This window comes from Eupeodes corollae, chromosome 3 (genome assembly GCF_945859685.1).
Source record: "Eupeodes corollae chromosome 3, idEupCoro1.1, whole genome shotgun sequence".
NCBI classification, from domain to species: Eukaryota; Metazoa; Arthropoda; class Insecta; order Diptera; family Syrphidae; genus Eupeodes; species Eupeodes corollae.
This window is the reverse complement of record NC_079149.1, coordinates 85,962,098-85,975,623: the sequence shown is the minus strand read 5'-3', so window position 1 is coordinate 85,975,623 and position 13,526 is coordinate 85,962,098. Positions and strand designations below refer to the sequence as shown.

Below are 13,526 nucleotides of genomic sequence, written 5' to 3'. Positions count from 1 at the left end.
ACTATCGTGGGCTCTTCTTTTTGGACACGCTTTACAAAATATTTACAACAATTCTGCTTAGGAGGGTCACTCTCTGGATGAAAGAAAACTACATAATCGACGAATACCAGGCTGCATACAGAAAACAATATAGTACAGTTGACCAAGTCTACAACCTTTCTTGTATCATCCAACTTCAGCCGAGCCAGAAGAAAAAGTTTTAAGTTTTTTTCGTAGATTTGTCAGCAGCGTTCGACAACATTACAAGAGAAGCTTTGTTTTACAAATTATCAAGGACAAGCGTCTCTACAAAGATACGTTGCTACAGTCTGGGATGCAACTAGTACGTCTAGCTTCTCCCAGACATCCAAAGGAGTCTAACAAGGATGCGTACTGAGTGCCCTTTTATTCGTACTATTCTTAAATGATCTACAATTAGAACTTTTAACTGGTATCACTGTGAATGGTATGCAAGTTAATATTTTGTTATACGCGGACGACATAGTTCTTCTTTCTGACTGACTTAGTACCCTACAATCGATCATCGATAGCTTCGGCAGATATTGCAATAATTGGAACCTTGTTGTCAACTTAAAAAAGTCTGAAATAGTAATTTTATGGAATGGAGGTAGAAGAGCAGCACCTGAAAAATGGTATTTCAACAACAGTGAGATAAAGATAACTAAGCAATACAAATATCTTGCCGTTTACTACTCTTACAACTTAACAAAAAGACGTACATCATCGAAAAACTAAATCAACTCGACATGGTCAAAATTTGTACAGAACAAGTTTGTTACTCACTCTGTTGAATATAAAATGCACGATGCAGCAACAAAGTCAATAATGCACTACTGTGCGCAAGAATGAAAAATTACGACGTTTCTTCGTCAAAAGATGCTTTTGTTTGCCTGATAATACGCCTAACTATGCAATACACATCGAAACTGGTCTTCCTAAGGCTTTCTTAAGTACATTAATGATACATCTGTCATACATACGTAGAGTGATTTTAATGCCACGTAACCGCTTACCGCGTATCCTCTCTGATGCAGTCATCGAGAAAAATATTTATCGGGCCCAGGAATGGCCAGGACTTTTCCAAGAGACGTAGATTGATTTCAGTCCTGAAACTCCAGTTTCAGAATGGAATCAAATGCACAAATTTCTGCTGACAAAGCTAGTACAAAAGCATTAAGGCGATTTAACCAGCAATGCAATGCAGTCACAGTTTAACGACGAATATTGCCATACTTTTTTTTGCGGAAGTCCCGAATTACTTTGAAGATAATATGTCCGTGACATGATTAGCTTAATCTTCAAAGCAAGGTGCGGTCTTTTGAACTTAAATGCTAAAGCTTTTCGCTACGACTCTGTTGGCCTATGCACTCTATGTAATCAGGATGCGATAGAAAATACTTACCACATCATTGGTGTGTGCCCCATATTTAGAGGATACAGACGAAATTATCTTGGAAATGTAACTTTAGATCGGCTAACATTCTTAAACATTTTAAATAAATCTTGCTACCCAAAACTCTACAATTTTTTAAAAGACTCGCTTAAATATCGTACTTTAATAATAAACGAATTTTGTTAAAACATGCTAAGCTTTGCTTTAATTTAATTAACTAATATTCTTTTGAACCTGACAGACGACTTAAAAACAATTTATTGTAATACTTTATTTTGAATACCAGCCTAATAATGTTTTTGTTAAATTTTTTAATGGGAATAAAATTATATTATCTATCTTATCTATCTATTATTAAATCTTATAATTTTTTTAAACATACGCTTTGCATAAAGGAGCAAGTTCTTGCACTTTATTTTAATTTGAACACCATATTTTAGAACTTTTGTTAATTTAACATAACGTCAACCTTTTTTGGTCTGGTTTATAAATCAAAGTGAACAAAGTTTACAAAATTCTATCCTTTTTTTAATTTTTTGCATGATTTTTAAAGTAAGTTGTGAAATTATTTTCCATAAAATTGTGTTTCCAAAGTCATCTGAAACCTCCCTGTTTCCTTTTTGCTTTATAGAGGGCGTGAATGATAGGAGATGCATGTGAGTATGACCATGCTTAAATAATTATTTTGTAGTAGAGGGTTTGAAAAGAGACACCTAGTACATAAGTTTTAAATTCCTGAATATTGGAATGAAAGGAAAAATTGCGGGAAAGCATTCCACATTCGCATAGTTTAAGTAAAGAACGAATATCCGTATATGGCAGTAAGACCAACATTGGACTCGAGTGTATACTAATTCTGATGAAAATTCCTGGAGATGAGTATTAAAGATGATTTGCTAAAGTTAAGGAAACAAAAAATGTTCGATCATATTTCTATTCCCTTTTTAAATTCTCAAAAATAGCTTTTAATCCAAAATATTCATATACACGTATTGTAGTATTGTAGATTTTATAATATTGATGTCAAAAACAACCACGGCAAAGTTTTTGAAATTTTAGTGAGCCGTTACCTCAGCTTTTCAAAAAAAGGTTTTGTTCCAGGCAATAAAATTGTCCTTTCCAATGGGTTTTGATGGCCTTAATTCAAATCCGACGTATCACGTCACGTTTTTGAGATACTACTACTACTATTCGCAACGATTGAAATAAGTTCCTATGCGAAGTTAAAAATTGGACTTAATTTTAACGTATTTTTCAAAACTATGAAAGTATCAAATTTAAAGTTTTCTCTAAACTCCGCATAGACCCAAATTTATATTCAAAACTAATTAGAATTTCCAGAAAGTAAGTAAAAAATTTGTACTTTGTACATACAAATTATTGTGAGGATATATTTGAGTTTTAACTTAGTGTTAAAAACCCCGTTTTTGATAAATATTTCTTTGTATTTTTAAAGGAATATATTTTAGACAAAATTAAAATAGATAAATGAATTTAGGACTTTTAAATGATTTAAAAAAGTATTCATTTGTTTGATGGGTTAGAGAAAAAAAGTAATTTTATCGAAAAACGATTTGTTTTTAAATCTGAATAGTGTAATCACTGCTAAGTATGTTCACAAACATATGTGTTCTCAATTCGTAGATTTATTACTAATAATGAATTTTAAAAATAAAAACAATTAAAACTATAAAACAAATCATTACTTTGAACAATTATGTAGAAGGTATACCTGTGTAAACAATTTATTATAGCCACTTTGGTATGTAGAATAACCACCGAGGCCAAAACGAGACTCCCGATGATGGCCCCCCGATATGGATGGGGCATCTGATGATGATGCTCTCTGCACCATGGGCCGATCAGCCCTACAATCTTCTTCGAATGATGATATTTTGATCAAGTTTAATAACAACACAATTTCAACTTTACACAGTGATTTTAAATTAATTAACAATAATAAAAATAAGGAATTTACAATAAAAACCGGCCACCAAAAATAATTCACACAAAAGAAAATTGTTAGTAAAAAATAAACAAAGGATTCCCGCCGCCGCAGCCGCCACCGAACACCGACACTTTCAATTGTTTTTCGAGTGCCTGAGTAAATAAATAAAATTAAATTGAAAAATGGGTTGACTTTTTCACTTCCAAAAAAACTAATTAAATTGTGTATCGTAGATATGTACACTGTACAGTACATATATATGTATCTTATTCTAATCTAACATTAATATTATGTACTGAAAAATATATATGTACATTCACGACATATATGTACATCAGCTATTTGAGTACTTTGACTCTGTTTGAGTTTCACAATTCATTTGGTTTAAAAACTTTTCGTTTTTGTTTTATTGAATTTTGGTTTAATTTTATTATACGTGTAGAAGGACGACTAATATATCACACATCGAAAAAAAACCGAAAAAGAAAAACGCACAATTTTTGAAGTCAAAGAGAAAATTAAGTTAATGGATGCCTTTGAAGTTTTTTTTTTAACCGTTGACACCCTCCAGCTTTAACGAAAGTTAAATCTTTTCTTTTGGACTATTTTCCCAGATAAAACTTCAAATTTCTGTTCAGTGTCACATTTATATTTTGAAAAAAATCAGGTTCATTTTCTTTTGATTGAACATTGGATTTTATTACAACACTTACTGTCTAAATTAATAATTCCGGTATGACAGGAAGAAGAGGTCCTTTGAACACAAAAAGAAAATTCCGACGAGAAAAAAAATTAAAGGAAAACCAACAACACAATAAGTTAAGAGAATCTACAAAACTCTAATAAAGAGATTTGGAAAATGAAAATCCTGGAAAATGTATTGGAACGAATTTTGAGGAAATTCTTTGTACAGGCACACAACACAAGTTCAATTCGATGGCATATTTCGCGGAGAAAATGAATATAGGGGGAGCAGGAGAGAGCGTTCATATGTATGTTGCATCCGTATAGGAAGAAATTTTCTTTCTTCGTCGCTGTCTGCTGTTGAGTTGTTGTTTTTGTTGTTGTTGATATTAATTTTCCTGCACAATGGGTATTCAATTATCATTTTCTTAGACACACTTATTGTTGTTTTTCTTTCTTCTACTGGCAATGAAATGATTTTCTATTTTACTTAAGGTTTATCACTGGGCAATGAAAAATCATTTGAAAAGGAAAATTATTTTTTGATTTTTGTTTCTATTCGACTTCTAGTAGTTTTCGGAAGCTATGTAGGTACATATATTGTGAAGAAGAAGACTTTTGCACTGGAAAGCTGATACGAGTCAGATTTTCTTTTTATTCTTTATTTCACACTGCCGTGGTCATTTTCTAGAGAATTTTCATTATTTTGTTTGAAGTGAAAAATCAAAGAGAAAATCACATTTTCACCAAGCGTTTAAGGATAATTTTGAATTTATATTCAACCAAACAAACAACCCGTATTCTATTCCCGATATAAAAATCAAACGAAATGATCCCGAAAATCCTGTGCTATCCAACGTCGTCGAACGGTGTCGAATGGACTCAGAAAGCAATTTTTTTTTTATAATTTTGGAAATATTTTTGGCTATTTTTTCAAGTCTGGAATTGCGAAAGAGGAGAATATTACGAGTAAAAGTCTTTAGAAAATTGTGTGTGTTTTTAAGTTCCAGTTTTTCTTTTTTATTTATGTTAACATTGGAAATTGGGTGAAAGCTCTTTTGTATATGACAGAAAGTGTATTTTGTGTTTGAAGAAATGTCTACGAGGAAATGGAAATATTTTTGTATTTACCTACTTCATTTAAATATTGGAGGGACGAAGGACGAAGTACGAAAAAAGGATAATGATAATATTAATTGAAGTTCTTGTTCTTCCTCTTTGAAGGAGTTTTGTATAGAGTAGATGACAACAATAGAGAAACCATAATAGAAATATGGATGAAAGGTGTGTGAAAGGAGGAATTTTAGTTTTTTTGGCTTTTTTTGAAATAATTTAATTTTTCATTATGTATTTTCTGATGGAAAATGAGTTAATTATTGTTGTTGTTATTAATTTTTCCTTTCAACCATAAATTATCAGATATTTTAAGTTGATTCATGAATGTTGCAGCTTTTAAATGAGATTCAATTTCTTAAAATTACAACAGGGATGTTATTTACTTAAAGGTAGTAGACAGGGTTATATATATTGGATGACATAATTTGTATTAGATCATTTAAATTTATGAATGTTTGTCTATACGCTTGGTGAATCATTCAACAATGGGATGTGAATCTTAGGGGAACATGGGGTCGATTGGGTACTTTGGGTAGAAACAAAAATATAAAATAGCTTCATATTTAGGTATAACAAGACACTTGTTGATGTGAATACAGGGCCAGAATCTGTAATTTGATTGAAGTAAAACTTTATAAATTAAAAAGACTCATCACTATTTTTGTGACAGATTGTATTTGAATTATTTGATTTGAAGGAAAAGTTTGTTTACTTGGCTTTCAATGCACGTATTTCTATAATTACCCGTGTTTTTTGAAATTCCATATATAAAACAACAAGAAATTGCAAAAAAAACGGTCAACAGTAGTCCGGTTTTTATATTTGAAAGTTGAATATTTGCCAGAGTAATTTATCAAAAACCTCCAAAAAAAATAGCGAAATTCAGACCAGAAATGAAATCGTGGAAGCTGGTTTTTGATAGTTGACTATAAAAATGGAGAAAATATGTCTGTGCAATGTGATAGTCGATTTCAAGGTTTTAACCAAACAATTTGACATAAAATAAAAACATCAAGAAGCGGGTTTGTTCGTAGACTACTGCATTAGCATGTAGTGTTGGAGCGAGTTGAAGTCTAAATTCTTTATAGACCTGAATCGAGTTGAAGTGAACTTGATTCGCCTCTATTCTGGTCGGGGATCGGAGTCGATTCAAAATTTGTAAACTGCGTGGAGGAGTTAGTTTTACAGACAATGCGTTATGGTCTGTTTATTTGCATATTTGTGTACAAAAAATATAGTTCGTTTTATTCAAATTAAAAACAAAAAAATGGACTTGGAGTAGGTAGCATATTCTTATATGGTGGTTTTTCATTGTTTAACACTCATCAAACTATCTTCCTTGCACTTCATAAGAAACATCGAAACACCATTTGCCTTTTAGAAAGTGCTGTCAAACTTAATCTTCTTGTGTGGTAGAAACAGCACAAAGATTTGTTTCATCTAAACTAAGATAAATCTTTGGTGGAAATGTAGAAAAACTTAATTATCGTTTCTATTGTTTTCTCTTGCAAAATAAACCAAGTTAGTCAATTTTCACTAACAAAACTAAATAATATCAACAGTAATAGATTGATTTTTTCCCCAATGGTAAGCACAGGAATCCAAATGCACAACTACTCAACAAACATAGCCATCGAGATACAAATGCAATATCAATCGTATACAAACATTTGAGAACGAAATCACATAAGATCCATTCGAGACTCCTATACAAATTCTTTTTTACTTTTATCGGTAGTATTCATACTGCGGATATTGTTTTTGTTATTCGTGTAAAATCCTACTGTACTATGGATAGATTTTCCAACAAAACACGGGTATTACATTTTACAAAATAGGAACTTAAAGTGGCTATAAAAACGAGCTTAATTCTTAGTTTCTTTTTATGATACAATACCATTGTGAACTATAATTAAAAAGGGATTAAACATTGTTTCGTTTATATTATGGAGAGATTTAAATATTTAATTTGTTGTTCGTTTTATTGTCTTTTGATAATTGTACTTATGTATGTATGTACCTGTACCTTGCATATTTGTTAACGTTTATACTTTCATACACAAATATTTATTTTTTTATTACTACAAATTATAAAGTTACACATTAAGGAAAAAATAATTGAAATACACTTTTGCAGTGGCGAGGCGTGAATTACTTCTAAAGGTAAGTCGTAGAGAAATAAGCGACTTACAAAGAATATCAGAAATGTACTTACTGAAATGTTCTTGCTGAAAAAGGTCTCTCAACTGAAGCAACACTAATCGAAAGTGTTAAAAACAATCTTCTCGAATAAAAAATATATGTACAAAATTTCCATCCCTGACAACAGTACTTGCACACAGGAATGGTTGAGAGTTGTCAGTCACTAGGCCCTAGTTCTCAAACGGACTGTTGCGCCACCCAATTTATTTATTTTATTAAAGAAAATATTTTTTCATCATTTGTTCGTTGCTACAAAAGAATCATATTTCGATTTATTAAGAACATCTAAGAATACTAAATTATTTCAATATTCTTCTTTTTCGTGGCGGTTCTGCGCAACCGTTTAGACTTTCGAAAATTGATTCAAATTTCTCTAAGAAATTAGAGCCAAGCCAAGACTCAAAACATTCAAATCTTTGCTTTCTAATTATATAGAAAAGCTCAAAGGAAGGGTAGAGCGTAATATTTCCCACTTTTTTTTTGTTTAAGAAATTATGTTTCTGAAAGTCATTATTTTCATCTAACAGAAAATCTGTCAAACAGCAATCTATTCCTATAAGAGCCATTGTGATTTTTGAGTAACTAAAATGCAACAACTTTTCACAAATCACTTCCAATTCAAATTTTAACTAACTTTTTATCTTTCTTTAATAATTTGTTTGGTTATACCCCTCGCAATTTGCTTGTAAACCGTAAACTTTGGCTACTTGTTCCACTTAACTAAAATTACAGAAACTTTCTGCAAAAGTCATTTCTCTACGCAATTTTCTTTAAGTGGCAACCCCAACTTTATAAACTTCATCCGCCGAGAATGAAGGAAAATATCCAATAAGTCGATAAGAGACGGGTTTCGTTCCGTTTGTCTTTTTTCTTATAAAGAATGGTTGAATATTTGTTTAATCTTTGAAAATGAACAACAAGTGTAGTGCATCAACGTACTGCTTTGAGGCTCAACCTGACATGCGCAATGCGTATTTCTCCATTTCCAACACAACAAGCAAGTGAATTTTCAGACACATTACAAATTCATCGATGAAAGTCGGTGAACATCGGGTTTTTTCTATGCGTTGGTAGAAGAAGGAAGCAACCGCGTAGCGAGAAGTAAAAGCAGAAACGGGAGAAAAAACAAATGTATTATATTCATCGATAAAATAATAACCCGCTATACTTTTAAAGAAGAAAATGCATGTTGATTGAATTATTGTAAAGTAATGTCGATGTCCCAAGCGTTGATGTTGTATGATTTATTTATATTGAGATTTACAAAAGGTAAGTCGATGGGAGTAGACTTATATGGTGCCATCGCCACTGCACTTTTGGTCTGGCAATGTAAATGGATCCTACAAATCTGTTAGATTTCTTCTTACACCTTAAAAGTTCAATGACTCATTTGAAGGGTTAGAAGCTCAGACTTATATAGAAGTTCATTTTAATAGACCCTTAAACTCGGGGGCCTAGGACATTACAACTTGGTTCAACAATGTTTTTACTTCTTCTGAAAAATCTAATTTTAAGAATAATTCAGATCTTTTCTTGAATATATAGTTATAACATATGAAGGGTTTGCCAAAAAGTCATGAATTTTAACCGCATACTGTAAAATGTTCTGGACGCTGACAAGTTTTTAAAGTTTAAGTTACATATATGCAATTAGACCCATTAACTAATTTACTTTTCGGACGTTTTGTATTAGTTTAACATATTTTCACATCAAAGGATGGAAGGACACTATGCATGCTAACGTTTTTAAAGACCACAAGTTTTCAGTCTGTACAAATGACATAATAGCTATTTAAATTATGTCAATAAAATAACATCAAATCTAAAATAGTCAATATTTAAATGGACAACATGACCATATAAAAGTGTAGACAAATAGGTCTTTAGAAGACAAGACGCCCGTTTTTAAATTGTTACATCTGAAGAAGTACTTAAATCTTCGAAACTTTATGCATTTTTCATCTCGAAAATAATCTTCAGGCTCAATTTACTAAACACACGATTTTGTGAAATAGATATGTAGATATTTTATTTATTTCTTAAAATAGTGTTTGGTTTGCTACCGCTCAGTTTACACAGAGTTTTGCTATTAAAAATATATCTTTCTACTGAATACGTTATTTTAACAACATTATAATTACAAATTCAAATAGAAAACAATTATATTTTGAAGGAGAATATGACAAATATTCACACGACTTTGTGAAACTTTTCAATATCATGGTTTCAGGACTTTAATATCTGCATGAATGGTTTGAGTTTTAAAGAAACAATGGAAAAAATAAGATCAGAACCAATTTATATTGACCTTTATTCAAGTGAAGATGTTTAGGGCAAAAACAATATTTGTACACTTTTGAAAAGAACAGTTAAAAAAAAACACGAATGTTAAAAGAAATCAGAATTTGTCTTTAAACAAAAAGTGAGAATATTAAAACTAAATTCTAAAAAAAATGTCTGCTACAACGAAAACTGACAGATGTTTTTAATTTCGTTCGTAAATTGTCAGAAATAGCTACGGCGTGCTAAACTGTAGATCTCAGTTTTACAGAGATTTTAAATTCCTAAAACGGTACAGTTCTACAGATATGATTAGATGTGAAGAAATGCTTGTTAAAAATACTTTTAAAATGAAGTTCCAGCAGATATAAACCGATAATTTTTAATTTATTTTAGAACATGGTCAAGAAATTGGACTTGGACGTTAATTTTTGTTTTTAGTTTTATACAATTTTTGACATTTTCCAGATTTTTGATTGTTGGTTAGGTTGAAATAGTAAACAAAATTAGTCTTTGTAAAACCTTAAAAATTGACTTTTCCTTTTGATTAATGTTACATAATATGTTATTTTTACTAAAGCTTATCGTTTAAACTCAAAAATATTAGTTTAATAAGTATGCGTGGCACAAATTTTTAGGAAGTTGTATTCTATCTTCATTTTACTCTAAAAAATAAACAGTTGTACGGGTGCACTCATGCATGCGTATTGGGTATTTATAGACACCTTAAGTTAATGTAATACTTGAAGAACGACAATTATTGTGTAAAACTGTCATGACATAGGTCTACGTTAAACATTTTTAAAAAATGATTACGGTAAGGCAATTTTTTCTACATAAACTTACAAACTTAGGATTCAATGTTTTCTAATTGCAGGAATGGGTTGATTGTTGTATTCAGAAGTTCTTGTTAATTTATTTAACCAAGAGATTTTTTGAATATTAAAAATTAATACAAAGTTGAAAATTTCAGGGGTGGAATCGGCTAAGGTGATTGTTGACTATCAATTTTTTGATAGTCAAATTGACTATCATTTTCATTCCGTCTGTGTAAGATGATTCAACTCAATTCAATTCAATTGAACAATTTCAGATTCAAATTGTCAAAACTCGTTGTTGCCTTGGTGAAATTTTAAATTGATTCTTATAAAATATCTAAGTAATGGTTTTAAATTGGGTGAATTTGAATAAAATTCTCACTTTTCTTGCTTTTTTTCGAATTTCGTAAGCTTTGTCGGTCATAGGAATATGTTTTTTAAAAGAAACAAAGTGAACTAAGAAAATTTTAAAGTCGTTGTAAATGTGTAAGGGTCTGGTAGCTCTATTTGGAAAAAATAAATTTGTTTGAAAATGACTATCACATTTTTTTGTGATAGCTTTTTGGGTATCAATTTGATTATCACCTTATGTAGATCAAATTCGATCATTTTGATTGTCATTTATCAACAATCAACTTAGCCGATTCCACCCCAGATCTCGTTATATTTATAGTTTATTTATTTTTTTACAAACTTCGAAGCTATTAACAAAAAGGACTTAAAGGCTAGACTTAAATTCATTCTTTTATATTATGCTTGTGCTTGTTCTCGAAGGCCCAGACAATAGTTTTTAATGAACAAAAAACTTAAAAAAAAAAGGAACGAGTTGTTAAGGGCCTTGCACATAATAGCGAACAAACGTGATTTTACACATTTCAAAAAGTCAATTTCAAACAAAAACACATTTATATTATATGAAACCAATTGACGCTTATGTTAGGATAATAAAATTTGCATTTTTTTCTAAAACAAAACAATTTTGTAAAAACAATTTGGCAGCAACGAGTTGCAGTGTGGTTGCTACGAACTGTCAAACTCTAATCGCGTTCCACATACCATCCACACTGCAACGAATAGATTGTTCGCGCTCAACTTAACCCCAAAATTATACCACTCTAATTTTCTTTTTTGAAATTATAAATTGACAATACGTCGCTGTCTGCTAATAGAAATAAACCTCATGTGAAAGAAAAGTCAAAATATGCGAACATCCACAGTTCGCAGTTCTTAGCTCATGTGCAAGATGCTTAAAGTTTGTTTCTAAGCGATGAAGGACTGATATGGAAGTCAAAGGTTGTATGCACGTTGTTAGCTTAGCACATCCTTCTTGTAATATGTTCAAAAAGACCATCATTTGTATGGTGATGAGGAACGCTAAAGAGTGTGTCCTGTCTGACGTTCCTTGGATTACTATAAAAAGGAAGTTTTTCTAAAAAAAATGGTGAGTCTATAGTACCTGCAAAAAGCTGGTGTAAAAAGAGGATATCATCGTCTTCGAGGCGTTTTTGGAGAGTTCGCAGATTAATAAGCTTTAAACGATATTCTTAAAGTGCCAAGAATAGATTTTCAACCCAAGAAAGACCGAATAAAAGAAATCTGCATGGTGCAGATTCAATTTTTTGAGAGTCAGAATTTTGATGAGGAGATCAGACTTGACTAGCCTCAAGAGAGGTCAAACAAAGGTGGTGTATAGGTATTTATGGCTGAATCACAAACACGTTTCAGCTTTGGCTTCTGCGTTACGGTGGGCCTGCTGTGAGGTTGCTTTGAATGACATTTCTATTATTTCATCGCTCTAAAGAGCAAATATTTTGTTTATTGACATTTTTTTTACAGCTGTTTAGCTGTCAGACAAAGCAAATGTTCAGATAATTGAAGTAGAGCTTCCGTTTGGAGTCATGTCACGTTACATTACGTTCTTTTCCTAACGATTGTCAAACGAAACGTGAGGTCGAAGCTTCATTGTGATAGCATGCATTAAATTCTTAAAGCTGAACTCGTAAAGGTCAAGTGAAGCTGAAGTTGGATTCAGCCATTAGAGACTTAGGGGTTTGAAAATTCTTAAGAAAAACGTTTGATAAAGCCAGGGGATAAGTTGGACTTCTTAATAAAATAATCAAAATGGACTCCTAGGTCGCGAATAGAACAGACAAAATGAATGGTAACATCTTGTAAGTTTGGTAGGAAAGATGTGATCGCTAACGGGTGAAAGTTATAATTTGGCGTTCAGCTACATTGGGTTCTAAGAAATTTTTGTCGCATAAATCTGAATTGAGTCAAGATAATTTTAGAGTAAGAAAGAATCGGAAAGTGACCTTTGTTGTTTTCATGTCATCAGCGTAAGAGATCAACTTACATGCACACGACGTTGATCGTGTAAAATGATTTAACTTGTAATGTATGTTTAGATTATCTGAAATAACCTTGAACAAGAAACACTTTGGAGGAAGTAAAATCTTAATTGTTTCAAATGAATTATTTTCTAGGTTTTAATACACCATCAATATTTTTGTATTTTGTATGTCAAATTGTTTTGCGAAAAATATCAAACCTACAATTTTTCCTTTATTTTGTTAAAAATCAATTTTCAAATATTTTTTACAATTTTATTTAGAATATTATTTCATTTTAATTCTTAAAGTTATTATTAAGTATATTTTACAATTTCTTTAAATAGAACACGTACTGTACAAAAATACGTTCATACTCGTACCTACATGCAAAATAGTTCTATAAATCCTCTTGTCTAGACGATCTAGCTATATGTACCGAAGTTTGATAAGTAAACTAATTCTTTCTTCTATTTTTACTTTCTTGCCATTTTATCGTACACCCCACTGGACAATATACGCATTTTATTTACCCTTTCCTTTCGAAAAACATGTACTTTTGAAAAAAGTTTGCACTTCCAGTATAATTTTCTTTTTCTCTTTCACGCATGCGCTTTCCATCTTAGAAAATACTGAGAAAATTTTTCCCGATAAAGAGAAAATTTTCAGATATACTCGCAGTATTATAAGAAACAAAAAGCTTCATACCTAGAAGAACAACCTGGAATATCCTTCCCAATATTTTAAGAATGTTT

The 13,526-nt window shown here is 31.1% G+C and overlaps 1 protein-coding gene across 20 annotated transcripts in view; it reads right to left on the bottom strand.

Annotated features, from left to right (window-relative positions):
• The window catches only part of LOC129952571 (voltage-dependent L-type calcium channel subunit beta-1), a 76,389-nt gene that overhangs the window by 52,644 nt on the left and 10,219 nt on the right, over nucleotides 1-13,526 (bottom strand). For 5 of the 20 annotated variants that reach the window (XR_008782335.1, XR_008782337.1, XR_008782339.1 and 2 more), the window contains exon 1: nucleotides 3,126-5,484. The exons of 2 other annotated variants lie outside the window; for them this stretch is intronic. Coding sequence is in view for 12 of the 18 variants with exons in the window: in XM_056065209.1 (XP_055921184.1) it covers nucleotides 3,126-3,596 (471 nt within the window). In the remaining 6 variants the exon portion in view is untranslated. Of the gene's footprint in view, nucleotides 1-3,125; nucleotides 5,494-13,526 lie in introns of those variants that run through there. 13 more of the 20 variants (XM_056065207.1, XM_056065212.1, XM_056065208.1 and 10 more) reach the window with 6 other exon arrangements.